We start from the raw sequence: 21,352 nt of genomic DNA, 5'->3' as shown, positions 1-21,352 counted from the left end.
TCATAGGGACACAAGACTAAAGGCAATAATCTCGGGGGTTTGCGTAATCATCGGCGAAGCGAATACGGGGATACGTGTCCGTAAAGAGACGCACGTTCAAACGCTATGTTTAACGCGCGTATCCTCGCGTAAACACGATATTATTCACCACATCGTATCTCTCGTTTACACGACAACGTTTCATTAAGAAATAGTCACGGGTATTTCCGTTTCAGAAGATGTGAGCGACCGTTTGAGAGCGGGCTAATTGCACTGAATGTAATTTATCGGCATAATTCCGCGCGTCAAAACCGTCTCGACATTTATCTGAAGATCGGAAAATTTAATTTAAACGCCATACATTTAAGACGAATTGATGTACACCGAGGCAAATTTAATTCTGATTACTTCTCGATATAGATATCGCTCACAAATCGTTTTAATGTATTCCGGGCATATTTCGCGTATGTGCGACGATAAGAATAAATATGATCGCGAAGTTCCCGCGCGATCGATGCAATTCGAGCGTATCGTCGACGTGCTTCCCGCAAAAATAGATAATTAATCACTGGCCGACCTCGTTTCATTCCCCGTCGCGTAATCATTCCCGTGTCTCGTTTTCGACGCCAATCGCCGATGCGGATGTTCATGTCACCGTAGATCAGCTCCCGAGGGAGATTCGTCAAACTCGATCGATAGTTTTCCGCTCTAGCCGGCCCTCTGAATTTTAATAACGATCATAAAGATGGCAATCGGGCTTGATTTAGTGATGCGTTTCTAAATGCACTTGGTACATGTAATGGTTCGTTTATTTTCCTCTCGATTTAACCCGCCTCGAATCGGGCCACTGCTGGTACGATTCTTACCAGAGTGCAGTGATTCACGGCCGAGAAAGTATATACAGAGCGCTTTAAAGCCATCATCTTTTACGTTTGATATCGATGTTGATTATCGGAACGGAGCAAAGACTGCATTTCCTAACTGCAAGTCAGATTATCGGAACGTTCTACGCTCGAAAGTTGGATGGGGAAGCGGTGTAGCAAAACTGCGATTAAAGAGAAATTACTTTCTCGAATTGATGAAATAAAGATTGATTGAAATAGAACGCTTCGTGTATTATGTATTATACGTCGCAACAATACCGATTCCATTGATTCTGTACCTTTGAACTTTCGTTCGGAGAACTTCGGGCTGAAATATTTGCGAAAGTATTACCGCGTGCTACCTACCTACCTACCTACCTATCCACCCACCCACCCCATCCCGCGTGCACTTCAGAACCCGTGACTTCGCTCTTCACCCACGGCAAAGTCGATGGCTCACGTGCCGCACGCGCAGATACACATAACCGTGTATCACGGAAAAACATAATTATATCCTCGGCAAATCGGTCGAGCCGATCGAACCCTATCCGCTCCGTCTCACATGCACAGTATCCGTGCGGAGGTATTATATTCAAGATCGATTCGGATCTCACCGCATTAACTCTTGCCTCCTCCTCCTCCCGCTCCTTCCCTCTCTCCACCAAGTGTGATCCAGATCGCGCGCATGGATCTCATGGTAAAGTCACGCGATCGTAATGCGGTGCCATTAACCCAGAATTCCCCGAGCCACGAGGACGTAGGAGGAAGAAGAAGAAGAAGTCGTTCTCTTTCTCGCCCACCATATGGATTTCCTCGCCTCTCACCTCGTCGTGCCGCGACGTGTTTCTCCGTGGATGGAATTTCAGGACGGAACGGGTGAGTTAACCTTGACGAGGTATGCCAGCTTCGCTGACCAGGGACCAGGTCTAGAATTACCACTCGACCGGGTCGATTCGGGACTGAAAGGGGGAATGGTCGGCTCCTCGGAGACACCTAAGGGTCGAATCTCGCCTCCCCTCTTCTCATCATCGACTTACTTTTCTGCATCATCAAAATTGCTTAATTGAGTTTCCGGAGTCTCTTTGAGTTATCCTCTTTATCCGTACGCTTCGTTATCTCTTTCGACGTATGAAATTGTCGATATCGTCCATATACGCCTCGATAATTATTATAGTAATTGCTTTGGGGATTTTAGATACGATTAAATTTGCAAGCTTTTGTCTTCTATTAGTTTCTGCAATTTGTATATTCTTTTTTTTTATTTAATTTTACGATGGATAAAAACTTTTTTACCGTCCGAAAAGATACTATGTTATCAGTATAAAGAGAAACTTGATGCTCTCACAGCTGGAAGAGAGTCCACGAGACAAGTTCCTAATTTCGTGTAACGCACGAACAATAAACAATCGTAAAAAAAAAAAAACAAAAAAAGAAGAAGATGCAAACCAAATCATCCCATTTCTCGGGGTTTAATGCACCCCAGAAAGGGAGATGAGAATAAGTTCCTTGTCGGCAGCGGAAAATAACAGAGAGAAGCACGAGTCGATTTGGACCACGCGGTCGTTAAAACTGCCTACGGACGACGAACCACGGACCTGATCATCGCCGCAGGTAACGCCTGGGCCTCTCCCTCTTTCTCTAACTCGACAATGTATCCCAAATCGCATCCAATCGAGAGAGATCAGGCGGGTTCTGCGCGGTCGCCGCCGCCGCCGCCGCCGCTGCGGCCTCACGATCGATCGGATCGCGGGCGGTCGAGATCCGGTCGTTGGAGAAACAAAAATTCTTGAGGGTCCGGACCGAATCCGGTGCCGGGGCCGCGGCCAATTCGGCGAAAACGGGGCCCCGCGAACGCCGCTCGCCCTCGAGAAACCGGTTTTACGCGCCGGCCGGCCGGTTTATGCGATGAAACACGAGGACGGCGATCGAGGGGCTCCGTAGGTATCCTGGGTCGTGTACCTGCACGACGAGAACGACGAATAGCGAAGCGAGAGAGGTGGAGGGTCCTGCCTGCACCATGCAGAGTCACGAAGCGTAGCCGCCGCCGCCGCCATGAAATCGCCTCTGCGGAACTTAAGCTCCCCCCGAAAGAAGGGTCTGCCCAGGCCATTACTATTACTCGTTCGCCCGTCCGACTCGCAGGTCGAGGGTGCATGCCACTACGGTTCATCGAAACTCTCTCACAGGGTTCACCGACAGAAAACGAGACTTCGCCTGTGAGACAAGGCCGATCGGCTGATCCGGCACGCAACGGCCCTACGTGTGCGTGCGTGTGATGAGAAGCGCGAATGCGTGACGTGCCGAATCGTGTGCCTCACGCATTCTTTTCCCCTTTTTTTTTTATTTTGCAACAATGGCGAACAGTATCCACGAGGAAGTATTGTATTCGATGAATTTAGTACGCGAAAAGAATGGTAAAGTTTTGCTAAAATTTCGAAAAAATTCAATTGGTTACAGATCTGCAAATTATTTTGTTAGGCCATCAAAATAATTCTGTTGGATTCTCAAACTGAATCGACAGAGTGTCGAAATTTTTTGCAACATTGCTCATCATGCGCGAACATTCGTCACAATCATTTTGATGGTTCAGTAAAATTATTCACAGATCTGTGTCCAGCTAAGTATTTACATACTTTAACAAAATCGTTCTTACCGTGATCACGCCAACATTCGCTCGCACATCTACAAATGTTAAAAATTGCTTTAATACTCAGGTGTGCACCAATATATAATACCGCAACATTATGCGATTTAGGGGCAATTCGCTCGACATTAATTGGTTCCCGGCATTACTGGATTACTGTGCCCGATTAATGGAAGAGCGTTGCCCGTCGCGGCCATTACGAAGGGATGCCGCGTGTTAACGTCGATTCCTGAAAAGCACGATAGCGGATACCGCTCTATCTGACCACCCACGTTATGGCAAACGAGCGTATCCCGTTGCAACCGCGGCTCGTAAAGCTCATGGTATCGGTTACAGCGTTACAGCGTTACAAGGTGTTCGATGCGGCATCCGATGTCGCAAAACTGAACACACGGTCCGTCCGATGTGATTCAATTAGTAGTGCGCCAATCAGAGAGGATTCCGTTGTCTCTGTCGCATCTGGCTCGATTACGTTTTGCATCCAGCCGTAATGTATGCGCATTGTGCAAGGACACGTTTAATAAATTATGTAAAACGTGAAAGTTTTGCGATAACGCCGTGTAGTACTTGTGTATTATGCATATGTTACTATTGATTTACAATAACATTACTTTAACTGCACGCGGAAAAAGTTGCTGAAGTAAAATTTAGCTACGATAGATATAGATTCTGAAAATAATTTTGTGGGACCATTAAAATAATTAAGAAGAACGCTGAAGCATAATGAGCAATGCTGCAGAAAATTCTGCCGTTTTGGCAATTAACTTGAGCATTTTACATAATTATTTTCGTAGTCTAATGAAATTATTTTCAGATCTGTATTTGATTCAATTTTTAGGATTTCAGCCATTCTTTCTGTGCAATATTACAAAATCTATTATTATTATTTTCTTTTGATTGTATTTTATCGCTAAGGGGTATCTAAGATATTTGAAACTTCTTATTTAGTAAACGGAAAGAATAAGTTTGCTAAAGTGTGAAAAGATTAGCTGGTTACAGATCTAAATATAATTTTGTTGGGCCATCAGAATAATTGTGTGGACTCTCAAATTCTTTGCTAAAAGAATGTCAAAACTACGCATTTTTGCTTATTGTGCTTGCATCACATATTTTTCAACAAAATAATTTTTAAATCTGTATCTAACTAAATTTTTAAATACTTCAGCAAAATCGTTCTTTCCGTGTATTTAACATTCAAAAATTTAAGCGGAAAATTTTCAAAGAATGGTAATATTTAAAGGATAAATTTTTTAATAGTAATTTCACTCATATTGTATGATTGTTTTTTTTCTTTATTTTTTTTATATATGCATTATGAAAAATTATGATTTTTCTTTCTTTCAACTACTTTATGAAATCGTTATTTTCATACAAATTTTTAACAGCATTTTTAATTATTTAATTTAATTATTTAATTCTTTCAAACCTTTATCACAAACCTATAACTTATATCATTCATTTTACGCAGTCGCATTGCTCCAACAGAAGCATGCTTCGATATATCTCGCTTTATGGGAAACATAAACAAGTTTATGGGGGGGGAGGGGGGATGCGAGTGTCGCATTCACGAGATATAAAACTGTAGAGGTATAAAAGTATAATAAAATAATATATCACTCGTGTACTATTGAAATCAAGACCAACTGTTTGTAAGAAACTTTAGTAAAACGCGCGCGATATATCATTCTCGATCGTCGATCATTCTCGTTCTCGATGCATCGTGCGCAGAATCGCGACCAATCGCGAGCGTGTGTGACTCTCGCGCGCCGCGCGATAGCCGCCCGACCGTTCAGTTCCCCTCTGCGATTCTCGCGAGACACAGTCTTTCCCCCTTCCTCGCGTCGCGCTATATCAGCACGCAACGAGGAAAGACGTTCGGCCTCCCGATTGACTCTCGGATTTTCGTTCATCGTCGCGGGATCGAGTGCGTACGCGCGTCGCGACGAGTGTCGGAATTACCTGTGTCCATCGGACGGGCTGTGGCGGTGGATCGCGAGTCACATGTCGTCGCCATTCGTTGATAGAGTTCGTTGTTTGTTCATTAGCCCGCGCGTTTACACGCGCGTTCGCGGATGCCGCGCGTTGTCGTCGCGGTGTTAAAAGTCTCGCTGACGGTGCCGCCGGCGTTTAATTACGAGCGAACGAGGAAGGTTTCAACACTCGACCCGAGGGTCTCCTCCCTCGGATAAAGACTCGGAGCGCGATTTTTTGCGATTCGCCGTGCGGCGAGCGAAGAGGAAGATCGCGAGGGCCGCCGAAGCGACGAGCGACGAGGCGACGTGCACGGGCTGCCGCTTCGGCCGCGCTCGTGCCGCCTCGTGAACACTCGGACGGGCTCGCCGGCATTCGTGGCAGTCCGCTGACAGCCTGCCGCCGGCTCGACCGCGAGTATTACCTGCAAATCGGAGTGATCGCGTCGCGTCCGCGCTCCGATCCGGGATTAACGGCGTTCTCCCCGTAGCCGTCGCGTCCGCAGGCGATCGCCCGCGCGTTCTCCGTCGTGCCTCCGTCGACGACCGAGTGTGTCCACGGTCGGTCCTGCGTCGCGAGTGTCCGCGGAACGATTCGCAAACGATTCGACACGACGAGTTGGTGTGGCATCGCGACAGATCCCCGGGAGTTCTCACTTTTTTTTCTGTGACGTGGTGGATTACCAAACGACCTGAAAACGGATTACACACCCGCCGCAGTCGTCGCGATCGAGGAGAGGCAGCACGCCGCTTCGTCGCAGGTAACGTTCGCTCTCTGTCTTGCTTAGCCGCGCGATCCGATTACGATCGTCCCCGGTACGAAGCGTTCCCGCAAAAAAGAAACATGGCGCGCGTAAGCCGCAAGGTCATGGCGCGCGGAAAAGCGAGAGGCGGAAGGATCACGCGACGTATCGGGGATCATTAGATACTGGTTATGTAAGAGCGATTTTCTTCACAATACGCTCAGCTGCGCGTTAATTGCGCCAGACGGATTACAAGATAGGCAGTATCTCGTGACGCGACACTCTCGCATTTTTTCCTTGTTTTTTTGTTCAGTCTGAACTTGGTTACGCGCGCGTTTCTCGCGAGGCAAGATATATCGAAGCGCGCTTCGATATATATTGCTCCTGCTCGATATGAACGATATGAGCGGTAAGGATTTGAAAGAATCGAATAATTAAATGATTAAATTTGTAAATTGCGCACGCGGAACTTGTTTTACAGAAAAGCCTTTCTTACATTGCAAATTAATACGTTTATTTAAACAATAGAATTATAAAAAAGGTGGGTCAAAAGCGAGCATCTGATACCTGTTGATGTTTACGAAGTGAAATCTCGAATAAATTATTAATAATTAAATCGAGCGGCGTCATTTCTTAAAAAGTCAAGGACTCTTCTTAAATATTTTCTATTACGTCACCGACGTAACTGCAAAAGTCAGTTGGTACATCGCTTTTTCTAAACAAAGATACTTTCTTTTATTAAATCTTCCCGGCAGCAATGCTATTGACAGCACGTTCTCTCTGCCACGAGTTTGACGTCCAGTAAAATACACTGTTGAAAAAAAAAAAGAGATGGGGAGGGGGTGTGTCACGCTCGAAAAGCGCTAGCACCGCGTCGGACTTTTATTCACGCGGGCACGCTGTTGCGTCGCTGAAAATTAAAACTTTCACGGGGAAAAGCTCCGGAAGCACGCGGAGAGGAGAGAGTTCTTTTATGAGCGCGCGGCCGTGCTCGCGGTTCGCGGAAAATAAACGACGACAAACCCCATTTCGCGTCGCGGCTGCATTCATCTCCCTCCTCCCCTTGCCCCTCCCGTCTCTCATTTGCATCGCCATCCTCCCTTTCCCCCCGCCCTCGTTCGTTCGCTCGTCCATCCATCCGTTCGTCCGTCCGTCCGACGAAAGGGGCGGAATTTATATCACGTATTTCCCTCTGGGGCTCCGATATGAAAAGGAATATCTCGCGCTCTCGCTCGGCACGATATTCAATCGACTTTCAATTGTTGTCGAATGGAGACTCGCCGAGGTCTCGAATTAAGTGCGCGCGGTAGGGCACGAAACAAATACAGCCCCGGGGATTTAAAGTGCATCAACCCTCGTCACGAACTAAGGCTAGGGGGGAAGAGGAGTAACAGCGGTGGAGAGGGGGAGGGGGATACGGTGCAGTCAGCAACAGCAGCAGCAGCAGCAGCAGCAGGTGGTGGTGCAACTCGCGATTAAACAGAGAAGATTGCCTTGGCGTGCCGTCGAAAATGCGCGCGCGGAGGTATTCCCGTTCACTCGTATCAAGCGACTTTGTGAATACGTGATGGTGTAACGAACTGATGCGTACAGGTTTCCGCGAAAAACCCGGCGAGGTGTATCTCTCTTTTTTAGCGTTGCAAAGCGGCGAGATTAGATTAGAGCTTGCAGCAGCGTTTCGAGTGCAGACGAGCGGGCGCGCGGCGCGGTTCCAGCGTTCAGAAGTTGCAGAATATACGTGTTTGCAGATAACGGGGGCTACTTTCGAATATTACCAATTTAGCAGGAGCGATAAAACTCGCCTATTTTATTAACAAAGAAGAAATATCCTCAAGATATCCTCGAGGTCTCGAGGTCCTTACTGCCGATTACGTGTTTACAAATTAGTGGAATTTGAGTATTTATTCGCTCGTAAATAACAGTGTCGTGTCCTTTGCGAGAAAGAAATGCATGCACGTTGAAGCAAGGTATTTCGTGCGCGAATCGTTTATCTCGACATCGGCGTGGATCGAATTTTGCCATGAAAAGAAATAGGACTTAATGAAGACATAAATCCACGTAATCGAGCCACGAAAGAAATGGTAAAACCTGATTTATATTTGACGTCGTAAAGTTCGTTTCAAAAGGAATGATCTCACCTGACTGCTGCTGCTTCATTGTTGTTCTTGTGATTTTTAACGACGCGCAAATCGCATTACGCAATTCGCGTAAGGTGCGTGCGAGACGTGCGTCACTTTTTTTCCCCCTCGCATATCTTTTTTTCTCCTCTGCTTCCTGAAGAAGTTACAAACTCGGTCGCGTCCCCACATCAGGGATCTCCGCCGAACGCAGAAGCCGGTCGTCCTTCGGCGAAATAATTGCGGAACACGAGCTAGCTTGCACGCTCTTCTGGCGTTTAATGGCGGTATTCGTGGCGCGTACACGGAGTCGTCGTTATCCTCGATTTATAGTCAGGTCCGTCATGAATCCTTATGTGGCATTCGGTTAGATGCAGGTTCGGCGAAAAGGTGTAGAGATACGCGCGGGAAGCGATCTCGCCTGAAGTGGGAGCAGCCGGGGAAGCGGATCGTTGGTCCGGTATATGACCGTTACTCTTCATTTCGAATGGCGCCTCTTTTTCCCTGGGATCGATCTCGCGAATCAATCGTCTCGTCGATATTGCGAATTAAAACGATGGGTGCCCTATAAATCCCATAGCATTTTTTTCAAAACACGAATTTTTCTATATTAATTGGGAAACTATACTCAAAAAAATGTTTGGTGATTTCTAGGTGTCGTAAGAAAAATTTATCACTATTTTTCGTGTCTGCTAAAATATTGTTTGTCACACATTGAATTTATAGCAGATACATTTAACAATACTTTGTAAAAAATTGACATCTCCTTGTCAATACAGTTAAACAAGTATTGTAACAAATATGATTATTAGGCTTAACATGAATAGACACCACAGAAAAATTTTCTTTTTAAATTTTACAAACAGTTCAGACATAAATTCTATCTCTGTTATTTAGATTGGTTAAGTACCAAACGTATGCGATATTATAATATTTGCTAATTATTTATCTACCTTAATTTTTTGCAACCAAAAATTGTGGCTGTACTTGTAAGACCATTTTTATGAGTGTACGCATTTTTTAACGCTGATAGAGGCGTAATAAGTTTTGAATTATACGCGGCAAAGAAATTTTCATGTTCAAGTAAATTTATTTATTTAAACATTATTTCCGTCGATTAAAAGAGTATTTTCCAAGTTTAACAATCAATTTTTTTATACTATTTAATTTCACTTAAATCAAGGAAATGATGTTAAAATAAATATATTTATTTGAACATAAAACTTTTACCTGTGTAGGGAATCATTATGAACCTACAATTTATATATTACAAGAGATATTTGAAGAGAAATAAATGAAGAAATTTTTATTCTTGAAAAAAAATTGACACCATGGCACGTTAATAGATTATGTAGAGCACGTGCTCGAATTGATGATGTAAATTTTCTCAATCTTTTTCCACGAGATGTGGTACATACATGGAATATATTTCTCGCGAGCGAGCGAGCGAGCGATCGATCGATTCGCCTTTTTTTCCGTTGGCTCAGCGGAACCTTTTTAGATAAGCGATCATTAATGATTACTCCGTTTTCTCTATTTGTCGACCGAGATCAATCGAAGACCTTCGATCCCAGGAAACACGCGGTGGACGACACGAGTTCTTTCCGTTGCATAATTCACGCGTTGACCTTTTGCTCGAGTAATTTCGCCGTATCTCACGGGAAACTCGAGACTGACCGAGTTTCTCGGTAAGATTCTTAGGAGATGTTCTCAGGAATCCTTGAGGCGTATCGGCGGCGTGATTAAGAATGCGCGCGTAAATCTTTAATAATATCAATTGCCTGTCGTCACTTACCTAGAGAATGAAGGCTAGCAAGAGTTTTACAGAAATCTCTCGGAAATCGATTGAATATGCATGTATTTGCAGTAGCGATCGCGCGCTCGTCCGTCCAAGTCCATCCTTGAACTCGACTCAAGGACGTTGAGCCTGGTACATACACGGGGGACCGTGCCGGCGAGAAGATACGCCTCGCTCAGAATCCGTCCTGCTTCTCGGATGGAAAACCCAGCCGCTGTGTAGAATATGCATGGTTCTAAGCTTTCTTTTCAGCGACGGTTACGCAACGCGCCTCTTTTCCTCTCTCTCTTTCTCTTTTGGCGCTCACGTTTTATTCTATGAATATGCGATGTGGTTGCGCTCCGGTATTTGCGCGGACGCCCACTTATTTTCACGGCAATCCCCTGAATATGCTGGCGCACGCGGAACCAATTCTCGGGGAAAATGCATGGTGGATCGTTCCGTGAGGCGAGAATATGGAGAATATCGGCGGTACGATGGTGCGCGTTAAATCTTTCTTCGCTGCGCTGCACGATGTAGTTTGATAACGAGGTCGCGTCAGTTTCAGTATATTCAGGCCTTTCCCGCTTCCGGACACATCTCTCGTAGAAAGAAAATTTCTGACATATAACGAACGTACTGCAGTCGTATCATCGCGAGTACGAAGGTAGATCCTGAGAAGTTTCGCATATTACATGAATTTAATTATTTTGTACTTTGGCTAAATTTAATTGCATTTGAAACTTTAGCATGTATTTAGGAAAAGCTATTTTTAATTCTTGGCTTTGGAATTTGAAATTCTTTGTGCCTCAAGTCGGAGTGACTTACATACTGACGTATATTCTCAAGAAATTCTGATTGTATGGAAATTTATCTTGTAAAATGCGAATATTGTAATATTGCGGTTAAATTCCAGTCGAATTAATTTATCCCCTTCTCTCCTTTATTTCGCCTCTGCTCGAAAAAGCACAGCGATTTGAATGAATCTCGGATTTTCCGCGAATAATGTACCATACACGCAGACTATCCGCATGTTCATGCGGGTACTTCGTAAACAAATAACTCGAAAAGAAAGGGGTATATTTCAATACAGATCGGGAATATAACAACGATGGAACAGCTAAATCCATGGTAAACGTTTGCTTTTCCTAATTAAATGAGGCATGTCGTAACGTACGTTCTTTTAAGGCATTTTCTCCCTGCGACGAGTGGTGAATACAGTGTTGTGAGAAAATAATAGCGGTGCGGTGGAAGATTAGGCAAATAAAAATAGGGTCGATATGGCGCCGTCATCGCCGATATCGATGCGATATCTTTTCTTCCCCAGATTAAAGGAAAACTACGATCGCGCACCGTTATTATTTTCTCATTGTTCGTGAATTTTTAGTGAAAGCTTCCGCGGTTATATCTCGCGGAATATTTTACGATAATGCTTTTGCATCGCATTGATAGGTAACAGTGACAGTTAGTAATAATTAACCGTAAAATTTGCCCGACAGCTGGAAAAATTGTTATTAATGCAACGGCTCTCGAATAATAATTTTAGCTTGGCTTTTTATTTTGGTTTATTTGAAACATCCACGGGAGTTTCAAAGAGAGAATATTTTAGCAATAAATCTATTTTTTTTTCCAATCACTTTTGGGACATGCATATCCCATTTTCCAACTTTCCGTAATAAAAGTTTCGTATTCTGACTCATACATATTTTCAAACTGATTGCACTTTTAAAACGCATTTTAATAGATGAAAGAGTTAATGCGAAAAATAGAAAATGGCATTTCTATCGATGGGTTAATTAATGTTGCAAATATAATTACATTCTCATATACATGCAGACGAACAATAGGTTTCGATTAAACGTTATATATATATCTGCTATCCCATTTAATTAAATCGCGAAATACGCGCGCGGTACTTGCGATATTAATAGCGTAATTTAGTTGAGTTGAACTCGTTGCTAATTATTAACCCGTGTTTGCGAATAACATAATGTGATATTACAATTGTTACAAAATTGATAAATCGGCCGATTTGAAGTATCTTCCGAAACAGGACAGATTGCAAACGACAAGGTCAGATCGCTGGTCAATCTCTCTGATTGGAAATGAAATCATGCCTTCTGCAATTTCACGAAACGAATATGATTGTGTATTATGTACGCAACATTTACACAATATACCGTCTGGCGATTTTCGTATACGTAACGAGTTGCATTTGATTGAATTAATTTTAGTTAAATGATCGAACGTGAGATGTAAAACAGTGATAACGTTTATTTTAAGAAACGTAAAAAACAGTTTGTCGAGTCAGTGTTACATTTTATATAAAATTTGTCGCACACGTGTAGTATACTCGAACTCGAAAAGTTGTTTATTACCATCGTGTTATCTGGCGCCAGATTAATTTTTTTCTTCCGACAAGGCGAATTAAATTATTCCTAAACTGCTTCACTTTATTTGTCCTTTTAAGACGAGCCAATTTTTTCTGTCGTTTTGTTTCCTGTTGCGTATCGCAATATCTGAGTACACGAGACATTAACGAAGATTATTCGCTCGGGATTAATACGCAGTGGTAAAACTGATCCGAGGTAATTTTATTATGCGCTTAATAGCGGAGGGATTAAGCCTGACCGCGCGCGTAAATCTGCTTAAGAACGTAAACCCGCCGCGAAAGCGTGTCAAGTGAGACAAAACATTCGAGCCACATGCCACCTTATTATTTGGAACAACTTACGTTGGACATCTCATTGGCTCAGACGCTTACGTGCGCTTGTGCTTATGCGCTTATGCAAATTTGTGCGCGGATGGGCTTAACGTTCGTGTAACGCCGCAGACGCATCACGGGCATCAGGGTGAGAGAACCGGTTTCTCGTGTCTCTCGCTCTCCTTCCTTCGCCGTCTGCTCTCGGCCATCTTCCTCTATCACTGTCTATCGCGATTATAGGCCGCGAGGAAGGGAGAGGGAGAGAAGGAAGGATGACGACAGAGAGCTCAAAGAAACGAACGGAGTTTCGTTCTTTTCGCCGCGCCGTGCCGCCGTGGCAACTTTCTCCTCCGCGTAATCGCCAACGGGCTTTCTTCTTCCTCTCTCTTTCTCTATGCGGTCGCAGGACCGTTCTGCGCGGAAAGCCACTTGGTAATTCAAGCGCCGAGTTCGTGAACTTTACGCGCTGAAATCCGCGAGACCAGCGGGAAACGGAGATTGCATTACTTTTTCCACGCCCCGGTAATGGCCGGATTGTCCCGGAGTCGGTGAAGACCAGCGGAAGTTCGCATTCAGTGGAAAATCATTATTAATTCCGCGTATTTTTCAGCGTTCACCGTTCCCGGTCGGATGCCTTACAAAAAGCAAAACCTCGAAATTTGATGCATTCTTTATTTTCATCTGCGCGTTACTCCTTGCGCTGATTGTTGTTCATCTAAGTTTAACAATATCTCTGGCCTCCGCCGTCTGAATGGCTCCCCGAGGAGCTTGTCGGGTCCAACACATTCGACCGCACTTTAGAACTCGATCGACCAGTGGAACGCACCGATAGATAGATGGAGAACGAGAGAAAGAGAGAGAGAGAGAGAGAGATAGCAGGGTCAGTGACAGCATTGGTCAGTATCTCGGAGTCGAGGTAGACTCCACCTCGATCGAAACATCCTAACTCCTTAACTCAATATTATTGCGTAATACTTGAATATCGTACAATATTATTATTCATCTGGAAGCTATATCAAGTTTATTTTGAATTATATAGAAAAATATGTACAATATTATTTTAATCATCTAAGGCCACTCATCTTAGTGGTTTTAATTAAGTCGATGATTATATAACAGAGAGATTATCTATCGCTTCAGTTTTTTTTCTCTTTTTTATTTCTCTTTCTCTTTCTCTCAACGTAAATATACAATACGCTGAAAGATGGACGGGTAACGCTGATAGGCTAGAGGACTGTTTGGAAGTCATGGAGGGCTCCGAACCCAACTAGGTTTGCACGGAGCGACACATTGCGTCGCGTTCCATCCGTGAGCGCGTGCATGCACCACGAAGCGAGGTGCACTCGCAGAATGGCGAGAGGGAGAAGCCGGGCACGGCGTTAGCGAGGCAGGAGAGAGAGGACGTGGAGGGTTTAGCTTGTGACTAGTTCGTGAATAATGCATGCCAGCCGCGAGCCCACGCCACGATGCTATATACGAAGATGCCAGACACGCTACTCGGAACCGAGCTTGTATCTATATGGGCACATAGACAAAGAGAGAGAGAGAGAGAGAGGAAGACAGAGGCATATGTGCCCGCCTATATACATGCGTGGGCATATACGTGCTATCCATTACGTCGGCTGCACACGCAGCGACGCATATGTGTGGCGTGCACCGCAACGCGCGACCCACACAGAAATCTACAGACCTAAGTGCCGGTGGTATTCGCTGATGTCTTCTCTCTCTCTCTCTCTCTCTCTCTCTCTTCTTCTATGCCTCTCTCTGTTTCTTTCTCTTTCCATCCGTTGGGAGACACGTGGAGAGAGAATTATTCGCGCTCTATCCGAGATGGACTTCATCCGCGCCGCTCGGTCTCGCGATGATACGCGCGTTAATACGCAGGAAGGAATGTTTTAACAGTTATTAAGGTAGAAGTTATTTGTGTGACAGCTAGTATTATCCGGCGGTTCCGAGATATCTCGTTTAACCTTTTTATTAATTTCTTCTAATTTGAACATTAACCTCGCATTATAAATTCGCTCGTTATATACTCAGCAAACAAAACATTAAATATAGATAGAATATTATAATGTAGAAATAAGGATAATATGTATTATATATATTTATTTAGAAAAAAAAATATGTAGAAATACGCGGGGATAAGTTAATTAAGATGATTAGGAAATATTCCACGCACTCAGAAAAAAAACTGGTAATTTGACTAAAATTTTCAACTTGATTAAAATTCTTCAATCTAAATATTTATGTATTTTAGTTATATATATATATATATGCTTAAATTAAATATATAAATATTTAAATTAAAGTTCAAGTTTTTTATGTATTTGAATTATATAAATACTTGAACTATAAAAATTCAATCAATTTAACAACTTTTTTCTCAACATGTATGCGCATTTATTAGTCTTCAAAAGTCATAAAAACTTTAATATGAGCAGACAGTATTTTATAGCAAATTAGCTTGCGTTTAACACTAGTGTGAATTTAAAATACATTTTCTGTAAATTGATGTCGACGCTTATGCCACGGCACTTGCAAAAGACAATGGATCGTGTCTCTTGCAGGCTGCGAGACGCTGTAAGGTTAAGGCGATATATTCCAAGACCTTTGCCTTAATATTTCCACGTAGCGAGGCAATGTCCGTGATCGTGTATGAGTCGAGACTGTGCAAAGTATTGAGATACCCCCGATAGTTACTCGCGAAGTTGGACATGCTACATGCGCGAGATTGTAAAGGAAAGTGCACGCCTGGTTGCGTAAAGTACATGCAAATTTCCCTCCGGGGAATTGTGTGCTAGTTCCGTAGGCAAACATAGTTGTGTGTATACCCGTCGCACACACCTGTCCTACACACGGATATAGACGCGTACAGTCTCGCGAGCCAGTAATACCGAAAGCTCCCGCGGGTTGTAAAACAATGATTGCTCGCGTCCCCGCCACAAAATACAGCGTCTACTATAATCTTGAACTTCGTGAAAGTTCGCGATTCCCAAGAAGAGCACACAAATTATTCATGAATGCATTGTAATAGATTTATAAGCGAACCTCATTAATTGAATCAAAATCCCGCTGCTCGATATAATTAAATAAGTTAACATAAACAAATATTATAGCTCATCCTTTTATAAATAATTTTTGACACGCACACACACATACACACACACACACACACACACACACATATTTTTTTAAGAACATTTTTATATATTTATATAAAATATGATTTTATTTTGACAAAAAATATATTTAAATATAATTTATTAAATAACATTTTCGACTAAATTATCGCTAAACAAATATTGTCATAATTTATAATTATATGATAAACGTATTATACATTTAAAATATAATGATGAGATATAATTTTAAATATACAGCCCGTAATGACGTTATCAAATACATCTCGCACTTTTGAATGCCTTATTTTATAGGTAATATGTAACAAGTTGCTATTCTTAAGCACGTGGGAAGAATTTCGTGTAATTGCTTCTCATCCTCAATCTTTTCACACACATAGCAACTGGAAGTGAAATCATGAACAATCTCGCTCCGAGCAATCGCGTGCTAGATTCGCCGACCGCGCAATTACTCTCGACGCGCACGATTCTAACCGAGTTGGAAACGCGGAAGAAAGGTGAAGCGGAATGCACACGCACTGCTGCGGATCTTCAATAAAAGCATAGACACAAGTTCAATCTTAGCACATTTTGCGAGCTGAAATTGTATCAAATAATTTGTCATTTATTCTGAAACTAAATGAAGATGATAGAATCAATTTGATCTTAATTAACAACGAATGTTACAATTTGTCAACATTAAAATTAACCGGTCTAATATTTTATAATTAAAAGAAAATAGCATATACATAACTAGGAATTTCTAAAAGTCACCTAACTGGTTGATCATAATTTCTTCATTGCTGTATTGAATGTTATTGCGCAAGATCCATGTTTATATTCGGAAAATACCGTCGGTGTTGAAATACCGCTGAGTTCAGATAATCTTGGATCTTTTGAAAGTATCGAAAGTCGAAACTCTAGTTTGAGTTACATTGTGTAAGTTCACAGCAAAGTTCTCTAAAGTCAAATCATCGATTTTCGTCGAAGTTCTTAGTGGAGTTTTCGGGAATGCATGAAGTGTTACTAAAACTAAGATTACAAAGAGCTCATTAAGAATTAAAATGTTTTAATACCAAAGATTTTCTGGGACAGTCGAGTATTATTAATTTTACAAATATGTTTTTAAACTCAGGATTTGTCTCGCAATTGTTCGTCTCAAGAGTTTCCGAATTTTTTAATACATGCATTTTTAAATATATTTATACATCACGAGAGTCTTCCCTAAATGTCCATAATATAATAATTATTATTATTTTTAATGCGTTGTTATTTAACGCATTAAATGTGCATTAGAAGTTGAATATTTCTCTGCACACATAATTCAACCATGGGTATAGAAATTGATGAAATGGAAACAACTTTAACTGTTTTATTAAATTATTTTGAATTTTGGAAATTGGTGCTCAATCTGGCTGAAAAAGATTGTGTCGAATATACACAGAATTAGAACGATAAACGTCACTTTCGAGTAAACAGGATCCATCTAAAGTACATTACTGTTTGCAAAGATAATCCGTAACTTTCCTCAGGAATTTTCCTAATTACATTGTTGGCTGTCGGGGAACGATAATCAGATAACAGGTTGCGAGGCTTTATGTATCGCGTCGGTAATTCCTCTCGCGCGGGAAGTCCAAGAATGGTGAATAAATCACGCGCGGCGGCACAGCACCGCACCAACACTACGACGACGACGACGACGACGACGACGACGACGACGACGACGACGACGGCGGCGGCGGCGGCGACGGTGGCGGCGGCACAACGAGCGAATAAAATCAATTAAAAAGTTTCACGCGCCGGGGCTGCGAGTTTTCACGAAGTTTTCCACACCGCTTCGAGTATATATACAACACATCTACTCATATATAGTTACTAGCTTACGTACACAGAGAACTTGTACATTGCCAATGGAAGTTCCGCTATAAACCGGGCTATATACTGACACCACTTGCCGGTAGTTTCGCTAACTTTCCGACTCCCGTGTCGAACTTGTTAATGGCCCTCCGTGGCGTCTCTGTTGCCGCCGTTTTCTCTCGTTCTTCATCGTCCATTTCACTCTATCCATAGTAGACGTCTCTCCGCCTCTACGTTATACGTCTCTGTTTCCTCGTTCATCTTACTACCGCGTTCATCGTTCTCTTCATCTCCCTTCGATCCTCCGTCCTTTGCGTGTGCCTGTGTACGTTCATGTGCGCGCTATCAAAACTTCTATATAGGATTCAACAACTTTCTCTCTCCTCTATCTCTCCTCTCTCTCCCTGGTTTGATCGCCGACCCACATACTTCATCCTCACGTTCCTTCCTTCAAAGTTTAAGTACTTGAACGCCGCTGTCGGTGCAGTTGAGTTGCTACAGTAATTCTCGAATAGATCCAATCATACGCGTCGAATAATTCTTGCAATACTCATCGAAAACTGCAGAAAATTGCTTCTATCAAATAAATGGCGAATCTAAGAAAAAAAAAGAGTTCTAAATCTGTCTCTCTCTTGACACTCTTTTCAAACTTTTCTGACCAATACGTTATTTTTTTTGTTGCAGGTAAGAAGACGGTCCATTCTCGTGATTTTAGCCACGCGAGGCCAAATCATCAAATCGTGAGTGGTTAGTGAATCTCGCATTTCTTAAAAGGAGATATTCCCATTCCGCGTACGTGCGCGTTTCGTAACAACGACAGCACGAATTTTTATGAGGCGCAGGTTTCTCAGGTTACGCTTATCGTAAAAACGTGCAAAATGAAACGATATATATGCCAGCTCGGTTCCGTTCCTCGCAGTCTCATCTTTTTTTTACGCAAAATCGCTGAGTTAAGGCGTGCCGAGCGTCCAGGAAACAGCGCTGCGCGATAAGCGATTCGGTTATCAAAGCGAAATGCGATTACGCCACATTCCTCGCGTCTTGTAAGATTGAACACGAAATAGCATTTTTTGTACTCATTTTTTTTTTCTTTTCCGTTGCAACGTGTCATCGCGTGTTACTCAGAATGTCGCGATTTATCAGTTTTGCTTTGGTGAAAAAATACGACGTCAACACACCTTTGTTATATTCTCAGAAACAAAATGTCCACATAAATAAAAAAAAATGCTTTAAGCTTTTTCGAAGATAAAACAAATGGGAAACTATTTTAAATAATGCATTCATCCATCTGGAAAAAGTAAGAAAAGCAAGCTGCTTGTTCTGCTTGCCATAAATATCATTTTAAGTGACGTCCAGTTTTTTTTTTTTTTTTTTTTTTTTTTATTGCTTCTGATCCTGACATATTGAATATTTGACAAGAAAAGAATAGAACAGTAGTATTTTATTCCAGTGACACATATAATGTATTCAATTTTGCATTAACACTTTGTATTCAATTTTCAAGTACAATAAAATCCGGTTATTATTGATCTTGTATTTACAATGATAGTGCATTCGCCACTGCATTATTATTAGTTACGAAATTAGTTCTAGAATTTATCGAAGTATAGCAGGAAATGAAAGATTTATTTCTTCCTGTGCAAAATATAATAGAGGTCATTGTTAATCGCAAAATTAACTAATTTATTGTCATTGTTATGCACTTCAGTTTGTCTAAGATATCACATGAAAGAATGATTGATCAAATTTGTGAATAACTTCAGGACAATATTTTCTACACATTATTTAAAAAAATAGCCAATGTAATACTCTTCTTCTTCTTCTCTTTCTCTCTCTCTCTCTCTCTCTCTCTCTCTCTCTCTGCAAAATAGCGTATGTCTCTTTTAAAATCGAGAAATGACTTTCTTAAAGTATTTTAAGACGCAGACGAACGTTTATTGTCTCTTTTGAAGTCGAATTTATTAATAATAAAAACGGAACATTTATTTTGTGCAAAATTTGCTTAAAATAATGATTAAATCTTCTATTTTCTAGTTGTTAGATATCTGTATTATGTACTTCGAAAGTAGCATTACCCTATTTTCAAGAATCTTATTTGTAATATATAACAAATTAAAATTTCCAATCTTGCAAAATTAAGTTTTTCACTCTCAAAATAAGTAGAGAATATATCTTCTTATTTATGTCGGAAATTCTATATATCTCTATTATTTATTGGTCTATATTGTGCATAAACTTTTAATACATATTTGATAAAAAAAATTAACTACATTTAAAAATATCAGTTTTTAAAGGTTTATTCCACTTTTAAAATGACTTGCAACATTTAATATAACAAAAATATTCTATCAAATCTGTGAATTGACATAAATGCATTTTACTTGTATATATTTCTAATATTCATTTAAGATGAAAATTATACCCACGCCCGAGTTGTTACTGTTTGATTTTGATAATGTTATCACTGATGGCATTTCAATGTTTTAGTTTCGTCGGTTAATTCCAGCTTTATATTAATTCTAAAAAGCTAAGTCAATATTAACTCGTACCAGGTCTCATATATACTCGCGTATTAGCGATAACCTAGTTTTGTCGTATTGAAGATAATGTATATTGAAACAGGTAATTTTGCCTCAAGAGAGAAAGAGAAAGTGTTTCAGTTTAATTTACTTTGTTATTCGCTCAATCCCACAAATGATCGATGTTTTGCCCAACAATAGAAATGGCAATGCGTAATAACGAGAATTAATCCCGCGCACTCCAATTGGTTATATACGTCGTGAAACGAGCAAGAAGTTGCATTAGTGAGCAACAAGGAAAAAAGTAACCATTGCACGTCAGCGGAAAGAATCGCCTTAATTTCAGCAAAACGCAAAATCCCTCGTTGGCCGTAGACTTTTTTGCCGCTGGTTGCTTTTTGCCGCGGCCATTCATATCGGAAGACGTGCAATCAAAGCGAAAGGAGTATTTTGCGGTCAGCAGGAACATCGCAACGGTTATTTTAATAGCAGGCGGTAATATCCGGACATAAAGATGTACGTGAGAGAGAAAGAGAGAGAGAAAGAGATTGGTGGAAAGAACCCGACAATGAGGAGCGAGAGTAGTGATGTGAACGCACCAGCTGGCCTGGGTCCTCACGTTTACACGATAGTGATAAATTATTAATCTCGCGACGTCTGGCCTACGGCCAAGATTTTCTGTCGCCTTCTCCATCTTTCTACGACTTGCCACTTTATCTATTTATACGTGTATCTACACGACGGTGTATACGAGTATATGAACACTTTACTACTTTTTCCTTGACTACTTCGCCTACCGTACTCGAATTTCTTCCCGCAACCCAAATTCACGCGAGATCTTCTTATCATAAAGACAAAGAACACGGAAATTGCAATCACACACTGATGTATTGGTATAGCTCTGGAGATCTATAATGATTTCAATTTAATGTTTATTTTATCGTAATCCTTTGATTTCTCTACATTTTTAAAAACAGATTTAGTAGAGTTTTTTACGTTCCTTCTTTATTTTACTTGAAAATTGATAAATTTTAAATATATTCTTATCTCTCTTATTTCG

General features: G+C 41.6%; 1 protein-coding gene across 5 annotated transcripts in view; it reads left to right on the top strand.

The window, feature by feature from the left end:
- The window catches only part of LOC105207370 (probable JmjC domain-containing histone demethylation protein 2C), a 301,096-nt gene that overhangs the window by 139,205 nt on the left and 140,539 nt on the right, over positions 1-21,352 (top strand). For 4 of the 5 annotated variants that reach the window (XM_039459078.1, XM_039459077.1, XM_039459079.1 and 1 more), the window contains exon 8: positions 18,458-18,520. The exons of the other annotated variant lie outside the window; for it this stretch is intronic. In XM_039459078.1, the coding sequence (XP_039315012.1) occupies positions 18,458-18,520 (63 nt within the window). The remainder of the gene's footprint in view (positions 1-18,457; positions 18,521-21,352) is intronic. 5 annotated transcript variants of the gene reach the window in all.

This window comes from Solenopsis invicta, chromosome 16 (genome assembly GCF_016802725.1).
Source record: "Solenopsis invicta isolate M01_SB chromosome 16, UNIL_Sinv_3.0, whole genome shotgun sequence".
In the NCBI taxonomy this organism is placed as follows: Eukaryota; Metazoa; Arthropoda; class Insecta; order Hymenoptera; family Formicidae; genus Solenopsis; species Solenopsis invicta.
The sequence above is the reverse complement of the archived record's forward strand: the minus strand, read 5'-3'. Positions and strand labels throughout refer to the sequence as shown.